Source organism: Saprolegnia parasitica, assembly GCF_000151545.1.
Source record: "Saprolegnia parasitica CBS 223.65 unplaced genomic scaffold supercont2.71, whole genome shotgun sequence".
In the NCBI taxonomy this organism is placed as follows: Eukaryota; Oomycota; class Saprolegniomycetes; order Saprolegniales; family Saprolegniaceae; genus Saprolegnia; species Saprolegnia parasitica.
Genome location: NW_012156465.1, coordinates 51,653 through 66,280, shown reverse-complemented (window position 1 = coordinate 66,280; position 14,628 = coordinate 51,653). Strand labels below are relative to the sequence as shown.

General features: G+C 60.7%; 6 protein-coding genes across 6 annotated transcripts; 3 read left to right on the top strand and 3 right to left on the bottom strand.

The window, feature by feature from the left end:
* Positions 1-1,691: 1,691 nt before the first annotated feature.
* On the top strand, positions 1,692-5,096 carry SPRG_11831 (hypothetical protein; the record flags this gene model as incomplete). The annotated part of the gene is made up of 2 exons (XM_012350885.1): positions 1,692-4,648; positions 4,721-5,096. The coding sequence occupies 2 exons, from the start codon at positions 1,692-1,694 to the stop codon at positions 5,028-5,030; spliced, it is 3,267 nt and encodes a 1,088-aa protein (XP_012206275.1). The 3' UTR covers positions 5,031-5,096.
* Positions 5,097-5,487: 391 nt separating this feature from the next.
* Positions 5,488-7,190, top strand: SPRG_11830 (hypothetical protein). The gene is made up of 3 exons (XM_012350884.1): positions 5,488-5,713; positions 5,760-5,988; positions 6,034-7,190. The coding sequence occupies exons 1-3, from the start codon at positions 5,505-5,507 to the stop codon at positions 7,162-7,164; spliced, it is 1,569 nt and encodes a 522-aa protein (XP_012206274.1). The 5' UTR covers positions 5,488-5,504; the 3' UTR covers positions 7,165-7,190.
* Positions 7,191-7,206: 16 nt separating this feature from the next.
* Positions 7,207-8,866, bottom strand: SPRG_11829 (hypothetical protein; the record flags this gene model as incomplete). Its single annotated transcript, XM_012350883.1, has 4 exons — positions 7,207-7,496; positions 7,546-7,585; positions 7,635-7,958; positions 8,003-8,866. 4 exons carry the CDS (start codon positions 8,864-8,866, stop codon positions 7,207-7,209), a joined length of 1,518 nt encoding a protein of 505 aa, XP_012206273.1.
* A 180-nt stretch (positions 8,867-9,046) lies between these two features.
* SPRG_11828 (hypothetical protein) lies at positions 9,047-9,468 on the bottom strand. The gene has a single exon (XM_012350882.1). It carries the CDS (start codon positions 9,437-9,439, stop codon positions 9,125-9,127), a length of 315 nt encoding a protein of 104 aa, XP_012206272.1. The 5' UTR covers positions 9,440-9,468; the 3' UTR covers positions 9,047-9,124.
* A 709-nt stretch (positions 9,469-10,177) lies between these two features.
* SPRG_11827 (hypothetical protein) lies at positions 10,178-10,557 on the top strand. The gene has a single exon (XM_012350881.1). The coding sequence runs from the start codon at positions 10,210-10,212 to the stop codon at positions 10,522-10,524; it is 315 nt and encodes a 104-aa protein (XP_012206271.1). The 5' UTR covers positions 10,178-10,209; the 3' UTR covers positions 10,525-10,557.
* Positions 10,558-13,251: 2,694 nt separating this feature from the next.
* Positions 13,252-14,053, bottom strand: SPRG_11826 (hypothetical protein; the record flags this gene model as incomplete). The annotated part of the gene is made up of 2 exons (XM_012350880.1): positions 13,252-13,302; positions 13,331-14,053. 2 exons carry the CDS (start codon positions 14,051-14,053, stop codon positions 13,252-13,254), a joined length of 774 nt encoding a protein of 257 aa, XP_012206270.1.
* Positions 14,054-14,628: the final 575 nt, after the last annotated feature.

The window sequence follows — 14,628 nt, the reverse complement described above, 5'->3', positions numbered from 1 at the left end:
TGGAGACCCATCATCTGACCTCGCCCCGCAACGGCATCGCTGCGCTGCGCAACCTGCCTCTCTGGGCCGTCTTCCAGATCCCGACGCAGCCCTGCTATGTCGACGTGGACCAGCGCTGGGAGCTCGCGCACACGCAAGCGCGCCAGAATCGCTGCGCCGCCTTTGCCGCCAACGCCGCCGTGTACCTCGAGCCTGCGCTCCGCTGCGTCAACTGGGCGGCGTTCTACGCTCGGTTTGGTCCGTCGTTCATGTTTTCGGTTGGCGACGCGGTGCTCTCGTCGCCCGGCGGCGCGGCGTGGCTGGCGAGCGTCCAAGATGGCTTTGTCTCGGTCGAAACCGAGCTCGCCTTTTGGACCGCCCACGGGCTCTCGCACTATACCGTGCAGTGGGGCAACATCTTCACCACCGGTATCCACGAGACCATCGCCATCACCAACGCTTTTGGTTGGCGGCAAGCGCTCTCCACGACCCAGATGCCGTATGCGAGCCGAGGTACTATCAACTTGATACGACGTTTAAACCGGATGGTGCTAGATGCGCTCTGGACGACGTACAATATGTACTGGTACTTTTTTAACGACCTCTGGGCGTCCTCTGTGGCCAATGGCAGCCTCGTGCGCAGCGCACACAACTTTATGGCCAACAACTCGGTCGGGCCATCCGTCAGCGTCGAGAGCATCCTTGGTCTCTACCCGTACACGCCCTGCAGCATTCTTGTCCACGACAACCTCGGACCGTTTGAGTCCATCGATATGTGGCTGCTACCGCCGCCAGCGTCGCTGAAGAAGCTCGTCTCGTCGCACGCGGCGGTGGTGGCGACGGCGCTGCAAGCCAACGATACCCTCTGGGCGGCCTTCCAGCAGCTGATGTCGGTGCCGCTGGACCCCGTCCCGCTGTCCTGGCGCCTGCCCAACACCACGTACTATGGCGGCAGTCCCATCTGCGTCACGCAACCGGGATCGAGCTTTGTTCAGCCGTCGTTTTCGTTTGAAGATACATGCGCGACCCAAGTTGCCAGTTCAATTCCGCTACAAGCACCGGGGCAGGCGTTTGCAATGACAGCACTGCGGCTCTTGCAGTCCAACGAGACGCTTGTCTCGACGATCTGTCGCCAGTGCGTGAGCGCAACCTCTCTCTGCGTCGATGCGCTCACCGCCACGCAAGCTCTCACCGAGCCGCTGCGGCCGCTCACCGCGCCGCTGCTCACACGCCTCGTACTGCAAGTGGTGGCCGACATCAAGGACTTGCGTGTCGAGATGATTCAGTTTGCCATCGTCAACAGCAGCAACAACCTCGTGCTTCACCATCCGCTACTGGAGAAGGACTTTGCTTTTTTTGGCTTTCTGATGCTCTTTGACTGGGCCTACGGCGACCGCGAAGTGGTCGCATTCCAAGGCGACGTGGCGGATCTCGTGCTCATGTCGGAGCCGCTGCCGACTCGTCCGATGGCCCCGAGCCCGCTGGAGGTGCCCGCGAGTACGTGCTATTACCTATGGTACATTGCCGTCGCGACCACCATTCTCTTGGTTTTCGTTGCGCTTGGCACTATCGGGTACACGGTGGTCGGCGGTTGTCGTCTCAGTGGGCTCGAGCTGCTGTCTTTCAACCGCGTCGCAGGGCCCGTCTGGATCGGCCGCCCCATGCTGCTCGTTCGCGCCGTCACAGCCCTTGTCCTTCTGAGCTCCCCCAGCATGACCTTTCTCTCCGAGCACGACGTCGGTCGCTTTGTCTTGACGCCGCGCTCTCTCCTGCATGCACTCCTCGTCACTGGCGAAGCCACGTGGCTCACGTACGTCATCTCCGACGTCCTCTTGGTGATCGCACCGCGCGAAGCGGCGCTCTCGGCGGCGCTCAGCAGCTACTCGGTGTGGGCTGTCACCCTCCTTCTTGAGCTCTTCTGGCCGCTGCAGCCCACGCTCACAATCGACCGGACGTGCTCGCAGCGCGGCGTTGTGCTCTCGTTGCAGTGCAGTAGCGGCACGGTGGCCTTTGGCTCGTCGCAGCGCCTTTTGCTCCTCGTTGCCGTCAACGGCATCGCGAGCCTCGTTAGCATCCTCTTTGTGCGCGTCACGGCCAGCATGCGGGTGCCACGTCAGCTGCGCACGCGGCGCGCGTCGACGCTGACGTCGGCGGCGGCCGAGGCCTTCTTGGAGCTGCCCGGTGACGACGCGTGGAGCATCGACCCTGCCCTCGGGTGCATGATGGGCGTCTTCCACTTCACATGGCGCCGCGACGAGTACCACTTCGACACGAAGCTCTGGATGAGCTTTCTAAAGGCAAGTGCTGGCCCGTGCATAGACGTTGTGCCGCCGAATGCGCCACCCGTGTTGCATGTGGCGGTGACAAACCGCCGGGCCGCGATCGTCAAGGTCTCTCTCGGGCTCTGCTACCTCTTGGCGACGGTCGGCAGTAGTGTGTACTACCTCCAGCTCTCGTCGGTGAACCTCGCCAACGACCTCTGGTGGGTCTCGTTCAACACGACGGGCATGCAGACGTATCTCGCCAACTGGTTCAACCGGTATCTCTGGCTCACGCCGCGCTTGGAAAACGCGCCGCTGAACCTGCCAATGTACGCCGACGTGAACGCGTATGCGACCAATACGACGTCCGTCTCGATCATGGACATGCTGCCGCGCCGTCTTCACTTTGAGGTAGCGAGCGACTTGCCGCTGGCCATCCACGGGCTCCGCGCGACGAACCCGTGCTTCCTGCCGTGGATTGCAACGCAGTACTGCTGGGTGGACTTTGAGAGGCGCTGGGCGATGGCCAACTCGGCGGCGCGCGAGGCTCGATGTGCCGCCAAGTACGCTACGAATGCGGCCGTCTACTTGGAGGCGCCGCTGCGCAACACCGACTGGGATGGCTTTGAGACGTGCTGGGGTGACGTGTTCGCAACGGGAATCGCCGCCGACTTGCGCCAAGACCTCGGTGGCCGCCTGTGGCTGGAAGCGACGCAAGCCAACGCCAACTCGGAGGAGAGCGAGGTCGCCTACTGGATTAGCACCGGGCTTGTGGCCTACACCGCCGCCTGGCAAAACTACAAGTCGGTGGGGGTTTTCAACACCTTCAACGTCGTCACGGCGCTCGGACGCGCCTTCCCGTTCACGCTGCAAGCGTCGAACGGCTCGTTCCATGTAGAGACGCAGACGTCGTACAAGATGTACTGGAATTTGGCGAGCGATTTCTGGGCTCTCGCCACCAACGATTCGGGCGTCGCGGGCAAGTCACTGCTGCGATCGAGCTCCCGCTTTGCCTTTGCCAACACGTCGTTGCTTGACGTCTACTACCGCAACGGCTCGATGAGCGCCCCCTTGGATCCTGTCTACCACGTGTTTCAGTCGCATCTCGGTGCGTTCGGGTCTGTGGACCTGCACCATGTACCGTGCCCGGCGTCGCTTGCCGCCCTCGTGCGCGATGTTCACGAAGCGCTACGGCGTGTCTTGGCCAACACGACGGACAGCAACGGTGGCTACACGGCGCAGATCGCGTACCTCCAGCTCGTGACCATGCAGGGTCTCGTGGCCGTGCCGAGTTCTCTCGACGCAAGCTCGCAGTACTCGGCGGGTAGCAACCTCCTCTGCCATGCCCCGCTCTCATCGTTCAATCTCTCGTTCGGTCTTCCATCGTACTTTGGCGTCGCGGTTGGTTGCAATGTCGTCTTTGGCGAGTGGGTGTATGTCATGAAGGACCAGATCCTCTTCGCCTTGCTCGCCTCGGGTGTTGCTTTGGCCCCAACATTGCGCATTCCCTCTACATGTAAAGTGGAAGCGGTGTCGCCGTCCGACTGCCGGGCCATGCTCACAAGCATCTCAGCGTTCCTTCATACGTACTTTGCCCCCGCGTATCTGCAGGCACTGCGGGCGCAGGCGCAGCGCGTGCAAGTCGATGTGAACGCGCTCTCGGTGGACCTTGTCACGTACGTCAAAGACGCCAGCACGAACGAGATCTCGCTCTTCCACCAGCGGATTGTAGACGACGCGGATGTGCCCTTGCAGCTGACCGGTTGGACGAATCTCTACGACTGGGTCCTCGGCTTCCGCGAGGTCGTCGCCTTTGAAGCCGACAACGCGTCGCTCACCGTCATGTCGACTGCGTACATGACGACAACGTTTGCGGCCAGCGCGGCCGAGGTGCCAGTCAACGTGGCAACGTACCTCCGGGTGTTTTGCCAGTACATTTCGCTGCTCCTTCTCGTGCTCTCGCTCGTTGCGATGTCGTACACGGTGCAGAACCGGTTCACTAGCGAAGGCTTCAACCTCTTTGAGGTCAACCGCGTCGGCGGCATGGTCTGGATCGGCCGCCCGATGCTGTTCCTGCGCAGTGTGACCGCACTCTGCATTCTCAGTACTGCGACGCTGCAGCTACAGCTCGCCGGCAACGCCACGACCCTCGATCCGGCCCGCCAAGACGTCTCGCCCTTTCTTGCCATCTGCACGAAAGTGCTCGCGGCCGGCGAGCTCGGCTGGCTTGTCTACATTGCCGACGACATCTGCATGGTCATCACGCAGCAGTACACGGCATCGTACACCATCAAGGGCGCGTTTCTCGCCTGGGCGATGGCCGCCATTCTTAGTCTTATTGCACCCGTCGCGCACAGCGTGGACCTGGAGCTTCACTGCGCCGTGGACGTGACCGACTACCAAGCCGTGTGCTCGAGCGGGCACGTGGTCATCGGGAGTCTCTCTCGTCTGCTCTTGCTCGTTGCCATCGCGCTCGGCAGCTCCGTCCTTATGTACCTGCACGATCGCCTGCGCTATACGTTGCCGCCGCCGACCGAGAAGCCGTCGTATCTGCTCTCTTGCGGCGCCAAGTACCTCTTTGAGAAGACCGGGTGGGTGCACGACGGCGTGTACCACGTCGACGTCGCCTCGGCCGCCTTGACCGGCCTCCTCACGTGGAGACAACAGGACGTGATCCATGTCTTTGACGTCAAGACATGGCGCGTCCATGCGATTCGAACGACGGCGTCCATGCAGAAGGGTGCCCAGTGGGAGCCGCGGCTTCATGGTGCGCTGCCGCTCGTCGAGTAGACGATCGATCGATGTGTCTGTGCTCTCGAGTGGTCGTCGATGGGCAAAGTCGTCCTACATGGTGCCACGTGGCATGCATTCAAGTGCATTCGTGTTAACAAAAGCTATCGCGTCTGCATCTACCAGTGGCTGCTTGGATCTTGATGCTCCAAGGTGCAAGCAACGACGGTCCGCCGTGGCGCCAACTGCAACGGCGTTGAGCCTTCGATATCGAAAAAAAATCTTCTTCTTCAAGAGCGTCACGGGATGGTATCGCCCTCGTCCTTGAGACGACTGATAGCCGCTGATAGAGCGACTGCAAGGTGGCCGGCTGCATCGTGGCCTCGTCCACCTCGCGGATCATCTGAGAACGTCTGGTCTGTCGAGCGGGTAAAGGGTTTAACCGGTTTGTCGAGTGTCCAATTGTGGCCAATCACAACGTGTTACGAGTCGCTGCGCTGCGCTCATTGGGCAGCATTTCCGATTTTGCCGTCGATGCTGCGTAGCCTCCTCGCCGTGGCTGCCATGGTCGGCGCCGTCGCCGGCATGGGCCTCACCGCCATGGACGCCGGCAAGGAGAACGGCAAGCCGCTCTTCAACGAGTCGCACCCGAACATCACGTTCCTCACCGACGCCAACTTTGACACGCTCGTCAAGAACGGCGGCAACGGCAAGCCGTGGCTCATGGACTTTTACCATCCCTAGTACGTTCGCCATCCTTCGCCCACCGCGCAGAACGTCTACGTGTAGCTGCCCGCACTGCCGTCAGTTTGTGCCCATCTTTGAAGAGATTGCCGCGTACTACAAGCCGCTCGGTATCGTCAACGTCGGCGCCTTGAGCTGCATGGACTACTACCAGTGCTCGATCTACAACGTCAAGGGCTTCCCGACGCTGCTGCTCTGGAACTTTGACAAGAAGTGGCTCGGCGAGAACAAGCGCGCGGTTGGCGAGCACACCATGGACGAAGTGCTCGGCCTCGTACGTCAAGTCCTTGCGCATTGTGTCATACAGGCGGTGTATTAGGTCGCCGACCAATTCCGCATCCAGCTCTACAACGAGACGGGCACGTGGCCGCCGGAAGGCAAGACGCACCCGCCGACGACGCCGCCGCCAACGACGCTCAAGCCGCTCTGGGAAGAGTCGACGCTGCCGGCCAACGTGACCACGCGCGTCCACGACGCCGGCGCAGCGTTCGTCTTTGGCCTTAAAGGCGGTGTCTTTGTCGGTCGGCAAATGCTCGACGACGATGCGCTGGACGCGCTCAAGGAGTGGGTCCGCGTCGTCTCGCTCACCTTTCCCGGGTCCACCTACCGGCTCATCATTCGGTCGCTGTACGAAGCGCTCTTGCCCGTCTCGCTGCTCACGGATCTCAAGTGGAAGGCCATGGTCGACGCGTGGCAGGCCACGTCGATGGTCACCTTCCACGCGCACCCGATGGTCAACGAGCACGGCGTGACGGAGGAGTGGATGAACTTGCCGTCGCTCTTTGAGGGCTCGGGCACCAAGTACGCGGCCTGCGAGCTCTACACGTGCGGCCAGTGGACGCTCTTCCACATGATGACGATGCTCAACGGCCACGACGTCCACGGAGCCCACATCCCCGAGCTCGCGGTCGCGGTCGTCGGCGCCGCGCGGCGCTTCGTGCGGCACTTTTTTACCTGCGTGCCGTGCCGCGATCATTTCCTCGCGGCCAACACGCTCGACACGATGCAGCTCCTCGACAAGGAAGCCCCGAGCAACAAGGCCCGCGCGCTCTACCTCTGGCTCTGGAAGGTCCACAATGGCGTCAACCGCCGCATCCGGCACTACCAGTGGCCCAAGCCCATCGTGTGCGACAAGTGCTCGACCAACACGTCGAGCGACGACGCGTGGGTCATGCCCAAGGTCGAGGCGTGGCTCAAGGCCAGCTACGGATTCGAGAGCTACATTGCCGAGCCCAAGACGCAGATGCGCGCGGTGGACAACCTCGATTTGAGCCACGAACCCGCGGGCCAAGTGGCGGCGACGTCGGGACCGGTGCTCAAGGTCGTGCGCGCACAGAACCTCCACGTCGGTGCGGACAGCGACGGCCCGAGCTTCTCGCTCTTGTGGTTGTACCTCTTCCCGATCGCGATTTTCGGGCTCTACGTCTTGAGCCAGCGCCGTCGCCGGTAGATTACCCTAGCCCTATAGGAAGAGCGTTTTGTTTTCGCGTTGCTAGTCGCATTGGATTATGATAGAGTCGGCTGCGGAGCCGTAGTCGGTGGCCTTGACGGTAGCCAGCACTAGCGGCGCGGTCGCGCCCAAGGATCGCGTGCGAGCGACAGCCTTGGCGGCCTCCTCGACCCAGTCCGAGACGTAGCATGCGTAGTAGACGCCAAGAACGGTGGTGACGCCATACCCCAGACTCGTGCCCATCCAGACACCGAGAAGACCTCTGTTGTCAAACTGGCTGAGTGCATACGCCGTTGGGACGCCCACAAACCACGTGCCGCACACGAACGCCGCTATATACCATGGGGTGCTGCCACGTCATCTTTCGAAGAAAGGACGTACTCAAGATGGGTCCGGCGCGGGCTTGCGCACTCAGTATTGCCTACGCAATCTCTGTCATGAGCAAGAAAGCCACCGACCACGGAGGCGACCATGGCGTAGCAGAAAAGCGTGGAGAGGGCGACGTAGCCGCACGCCGCTAGCAGGGGCACGCTGCCAATGAGGTCGATCACGCGCGAGTCGGATGTGAAGACGACGCTGATCCAGTGCCGGCAAAGCACCCACGACAGTGCGAGGCCCGAGGACGTGAAGAGAACCGCGCCGAGTACGAGTCGGCTGACGTACGCAGCTGCCTCGGCGTGGCCCGCCCCCAAGTACATGCCCATGCGGCTCACGGCAGCGTCGTGGAGCGCGCAGACGGGCGACGTCGCAAGGAACACGATCTGCAGCATCGTCGTTTGCGCAGCCAACGACACCTAGTACAATCCCATCAAGAGGATGCTGTAGGATCTGCGAGTACGTCGCTGAGGAGGGCGGCAAAGATGGCCATGATCTGGAGCTGGAGATTCTCAACAAGCTTGCCGAGCATGAGCGGTGCGCTTATCGAGAGAAGCGCGGCTACTTGCGCCCACGCGAGCGACCGCGGCGACCACTGCCAAAGCGACTGTAGCGGCGCGACCCGGTGCATGTAATAGACATACCCGGCTAGCCGACCCCACAGCGTGAGGCTCATCGCGAGCGGGCCACCAAGAAACCCGAGTCCGCGGACGCCCAGTAGCGGCATACCAAAGACCAAGAGAGCGCTCGTCAGCGCATGGAAAGCCACGGCGCTGAGCGACGCGATGGCTGCGGGCGATGCGAGCTGCTGCGCCTGAAACGACGTCGCAACGACCTCAAAGAGGAGGCGCGGCCAGAGTCCAAGAATCGAGGCGCGCGCGTACTGCATAGCGAAGGCAACGCTCGCCGGCGTGAGCCCGACGACATGAAGGAGGCCGCAGCTGTAGTACCAGAGCAGACTTAGCGGAACGCAGAGGAGAGTAAGCAACATGGCGGTGAGCTGCGTGTAGTGCCCGATGAGTGCATGGCTGTGGCCGCCGTACGCTTGGGCTGCGAGCGCCACGAGGCCTCTATTGAAGCCGTGTGTGAAGACGGTGAGTGTGAAGTCGAGCACGAGCTGGGCGTAGCCAACCGCCGCGTACTCGGTCGTCCCGAGACGCCCCGCCACGAGAAGTGCCGTGAGCGAGAACGCAAAGTTGCTGAGGATCGAGGCAAAGATGGGGCTGCCGAGATGCATGAGCGCGTCCAGCTCGGCGCACGCGCGCGGCGAGAGGTGGCACAACGCTGGTAGTGAGGCATGGTCCACCCATGGAACCAGAGTCCTCATGGATCAAGAGCCACCAATTTCTAAAAGTAGACTTTCAATGAGGGCCACCGTGGACGTGGAAAGGGGCTCTACTCGGGTGCTATCAACGAGGTTCTCAGAGCCACACGTGGACCTCGCAGCAGAGTTAGCTACTGTCGAGTGTATCCACCGACGAGCTCATGCGTTGACGAGAAAATGTTTCGATAGTATAGGGTATATGGTGCGAATGACGCGTTGAACGTAAATACAGAGTGTCATTAGGAGACTAGCCGACGCTGATTACCGCGAAATGTGCTGGTTCTCGGGGCGCTCAAACATCGGGTCAAACATCTCGCTCTGGTTGATCGGGTTGCGCTTCCCGTTGGCAAACGTGAAGCGGTGCGCCCGCCAGTCGGCGCCGTCCTGCGCTTCGAAGCGGAAGATGTCTTCGCGCTTGGCCTTGTTGAACTGCACGTCTGGGTGGCGCGACGCGTAGCGCGCCATGGTGTACGAGCCGCCGGAAATCGCGCAGACGATGATGCCCATGATGGGGTAGCAGGCGGGGTCCGAGAGCCACGTGCGGGCAAACGAGTACGTGCGCTGGGCAGCGACCATGGTGGCGACGGTGGTGGTGGGGGGAACGAGCCGATTGAAGAATGATGAGGCGGTCATGAGCTGGCAGCCTCCGGCGCGAACAAAGATATGCCAGCCGAGCGACTCAGTTGCGTGCAGCTTCTTTGCACTTCAACTTACGTCGCGGGCGCTGATTGGCTACTTCAAGTGCACAAAGCGCAGGTAACATGAGAGTGTGAGAGTAGAGTGCGTGAGAGTGGATCATGGTACGCCACCACCAAACCGACCGGGAGCCTTCCATGCACCGGGTAGGCTTACATAGACCACGCATGCTACACTCTCCCAACTCACGTCGCTAGAAATAACCTCGTGCCATGAAGAAGGCCCAGACCTTGAGCCACCAAGAACTGATAGCCATCCATGATGGGAGATACCGGTAGGATGGTTGGGCGCATGACAACCTTTGCACCGTTTGTCTAGCACTATGTTGGGGTGCCTTCTAGTCACGCAAGCTCACAAGAAACCGGCATACGAGCATCCTCGTTGGAGCACCGGGGCCATGGACAGTCTACGGTAACGGCCAAGTGGAGAAGAGAGTGCTGAGAGTGGCTCTCTCTGGTCCTGCGATGTGCTGGCTGCACCTGGATCAAGATCGCGAGACCAGAGGTTCAATGGTGTGAAAGATTTGGCAGCGCTCGCTAGACATGCAGCGCGCTCATGTCTTTGGCGCTTGACGTCTTCAGACGCGTGCGAAGGTGTTCGATCGTCACTTTTGGATTTCCCGCTTCCTCCCCACCACCACCGTCGCCACCATGGTCGCTGCCCAGCGCACGTACTCGTTTGCCCGCACGTGGCTCTCGGACCCCGCCTGCTACCCTATCATGGGCATCATCGTCTGCGCGGTCTCGGGCGGCTCGTACACCATGGCGCGCTACGCGTCGCGCCACCCAGACGTGCAGTTCAACAAGGCCAAGCGCGAAGACATCTTCCGCTTCGAAGCGCAGGACGGCGCCGACTGGCGGGCGCACCGCTTTACGTTTGCCAACGGGAAGCGCAACCCGATCAACCAGAGCGAGATGTTTGACCCGATGTTTGAGCGCCCCGAGAACCAGCACATTTCGCGATAAGTTAACAAATACTACTAAGATATGAGTCCACTCAGATCGTAGAGACTGGTTGCATGGACGCAAAATGGGGTGTCGTATGCAGCAGACGCTTGGTTTTGCCGCCGCTCGTGGCCATGCAATCGGAAGACGCATGGCCGCTGCGGACTTTGCCACTGTTGACGCATGAAGAGACCTCACGCTAGCCTCACACCATTCTTGGTGCAGTTGGCAAGGGTGACACTGAGTTTCGTACGTGCCTACGAGCAGCATTCGTTCGCCAGCCATGGCTTCGTCGACAACGGGACGAGCAGCCTCCTGCTTCTTCACTCACTTGCCATGCTGGCACTGCGCGCGCGGCGGGTCATCATTCTCCTCCATGCTCAGTTGCAATCTGTTGGGGCCACGGATACAGGCCAGGACGACACGCTCCATGAGGTCCTTCCAAGCGTTATGACCGAGAGCAAAGCTACATAGACTTCAGGTGCCCGACGAGCGGTAGCAAGCGTTTGATGCGACCCGAAACGCAGTGCTTTTTGGGCAGCGACTTCATGCATTTCACGCTGTGGTTTATCACTCACTACCTTCGTAATGCCAAGTGAGAGGCTTGCTTTCTCTTGCAGCGTTCAACAAAATAATGTGGTTTGCAAGCGCCGAGGTGACATCGTGGGCGGCTGCGTTGCGAATATCAGTGGAAATATTAATGCGATCCAGCCACGCGCTTGGTGACCCGTATCACTAGTCTTGCTTTGGCTTGGCTTCGTAACCTTTACTTGCCAAAAAATCTCAAATTGATTCTTCCACACTGTTCTGCATTGCTGCGTTCCTCAGCCAAACCATAACCGTACAGGTAGTCAAGCATGCAAACCATGCGTTCAGAGTGGACACGTTTGACGTGCCACTGAATTTCGAAATGGACGACAACCTCTTCTAAACCGTAGGTTCCTCGAGCCAGTTCAAACCTATCCCTACGTGTCAATTTAAGAAACGCGAGGAGGAGATATGACTGTTAGGCCGCGTGGAGTAATCGCCGCATTAGCGTTTCCTAAATTTCTAGTTGTCTGTAGTAATGACGCTGTCTCGTACGAGCAGATCCAGCGCATCCACTTGGTCGTCGTGGACCGAGGCGAGGTAAAGCACGAGCGACGCAGCCAAGGCTTGAAACGTGGCCGACCCAGCGCGACTGAGGAAAACAAGGTCTGCGAGTCGCGCGCGTGCTTGGTTCCGACCGACGCTATTGGGTGCGAGTACCTCTCTTCGCAAGCATGGGGCGGCGTAGAGCACGTTGACAAGGTCGCCAAGCCCCAGGAGGCCGCTGTGGGCGGCGAGCGAGAGACCGACGAGGCGGTGGCGAGCTCGTTTCGGCTCGGTGTACGTAAAGCTTCTTGCTCGTGTCATCGCCGCCGGGCTTGGCCAGAACGCGGCCAGGTCATTGGCGTCCATCGTGGTCAGCAGAGGCGTGGTGGTGAGGAGGCAGGAAGTCGCGTACGTGACATGGCTGCTCATGGCAGCAAGGAGCCCGAGGACGTCATCGATGGCGCCCACACGCTGGAGCACTCGATGACAGACCTGCGTCGCGGGGTCGATGAGAAGCACGACGTCGTCGGCTGGACAGTGCAGAGCCCAGTGCGTGCGGTACTCAATGTTGACGGAGACGACGCGATCGACCTCGGTCTCGTCGACGTACGGCAGCGCGAGCCGCGGGTGACGCAGCCAGTCGACGTGCGCCCACCTTGCCGTGGGCGACTCTTCCCAGTCGAGTGCCTCGAGAAAGCCATCCAGATCGGATACACATACGAATCGCCGGATCCACGTGTCGCCTTCGAGCACGGTGAGTGTGATAGCGTTGTCGCTGGTCCATGCGACGCACTCGACCTCGTCATTTGCAGTCAAGAGCCGCGGTCGCCCGAGCCCTTCGACCCAGAGACCTTCATACGTCTGCGCCAACGAGAGGGCGCCTCGTGTAGCGATGGTATCGCGCATCGTCGGTGGCAGGACGCGGGCTTGAAGCGGCGATGGCTCGGGTTGTGCAACAATTGTCATCGCGGCCACATCGACGACAATCTTGTCTTCCGTCTCGGAGATGAGATACAATAGTCCGTCGACCAAGTAACTCGTCTCGGGCTGGATATGCAGTGCCATGGCTTTGTCCAAGGCGACGCCGGCGCGCAGGTCCACGCGCAGGCGGTAGAGCCTCGAGGGATACCACGTCCAGAAGTACGCGACCGTGGCGTCGGATGGATCGAGAAGCACTTCGTACGGCGGAGTCCGTTGGTGCGAGAGGCGCGGCGTGTCAACTGGAAAGGCGTACGTGTGCACGAGGCTGCCTCCCGGAAGCACCTGCCACTCGAGGGCGGGCGCCGAGGCGTCGAGTGCGGCGAGGGCGAGCTCGAATCGCGCGACGCCATCACAGGCGTCGTGGGCCAGGTGCACAAGCGCGTAGGCTAGACCATGACCGCGAAGGAAGATGGGACAGTCGACGAGGTTGACGTCGGGTGCATGAAGGACGCGCCACCAGTGCCATGGCAATGACAATGGCAATGTCCTTGTCTAGAGTCGGATATTGCCTTATCTAGTACATCAAAACCCTTGAAAACTATAATCGTTGCTCGAATCGGTCGACATGTCGGTCATTTGACCTAATTAGGGCTGTAAAAAACCTTTTCCTGCAGCGCACGTCCTTGACGTCGGCAAACAAGGAGAGGAATTCCCCCCGTCAGCCATGAAAGAGCCGCGCTCACGGCACGATTGTCATAAGATAATGCTAGAATTATCGATGTAAGCAGCGGACTCCGACGTAGACTGCGATGAGCGCGAAGAGGGGAAGGACGATGGCGTTGATTTGCAGCGGGCTAAAGGCCATGATGACACCGAGCGCCGAGACGCACGTGACAAGAAGCGCGAGAAGCAGTAGCTGGTGCCGCCAGAGACTCTCGCCCGGCCGTACCCAGTAGAAGCGCATCCAGAGCTTGGAGGGTTTCTGGGCTTCAAACTGCGATAAATAATCGGCGACGTCAAAGTGGCCGTTCTGCGCCGCGAAGTCGATCGCACCAGGTGTCCCGCCTTCGTTGCGGTGCGTCTTGAGAAACGTGACGACGTCGAGGTGGCCGTTCTGCGCCGCGAAATCGAGCGCTTGGACGCTGCAGCCTTCTTGCCGGTACTCGTGAAGGAACTTAACGATGTGCACGTGCCCGAGCGCGGCTGCTCCGTCCATGGCGCTCGTACTGCAGCCAGAGTACCCGTTCTGGTGCAGAAAAGACAGCACGTCGAGGTGGCCGCTGCAGGCCGCGAGGTCGACGAGGTGCGGCACGTCGCAGCCGCTGCCGTACGTGTGGTGGAGAAACATGAGCACGGGGAGTCGGCCCGCGTGCACAGCGTCAACCAGAAGCGTGAAAAAGCCGCGGTAGCCGTAAGCGTCAATGTAGCGCAGGACGCGCGCGAGGCCGTAGCCGCGGTACCACGGCGTGAGGAACTCGGCGTCGATGCGGCGCAGCGTCGGTACAAAGTCGGTGCGCTCGTACGAGAGCCAAAAGTCGCGGCAGGTGCTGGCCATCGGGCTCAGCCGCTCCTGGAAGTCGACGATGGCCAATGGCCGCAGCGCGATGAAGTCGCGCCACGTGCCAGCTTGGTAGGCCGCGATGTGCAGCACGAGCTCGGGTGTCCCGAGGACGTGCGCGATGGCGGCGCTCATTCTACGACAAGTCGCCCGCGCCAGTCCGGACGCACGCTGTCTCTTTGGCTCAAGCCGAGTGGCGCCAATCAGAGCGAAGAAAACGTTGGATATTGACCAATCCGAGAGAGGCATGTCCGTGTCACGGTGGCGTTGTACAGTGTACTACGTGCGTCAGTCGAGTACTGTCAACAAGTCGCGAGCCGTTAGGAAGCTTCCTTTGCAATGATATATTCCTTCAGCAGCCGCCGCAGCGCGAGCGACTCGAATTCCTTTGGTCGCATTGCTCGCTCAACGGCGCGGAGTCTCGTTGCAGCGAGCGAGCTGACCCTTCTCTTGGCCCCGCAGCACGTTCGGCGGCGCTGCATTTCTTTTCGGTCTATTAGGTTGATGTTGACGCAATACATTGGACGGGGATGGTTTACCAAGGCGTTGTGCAGATAAATAGCGGGCCACCC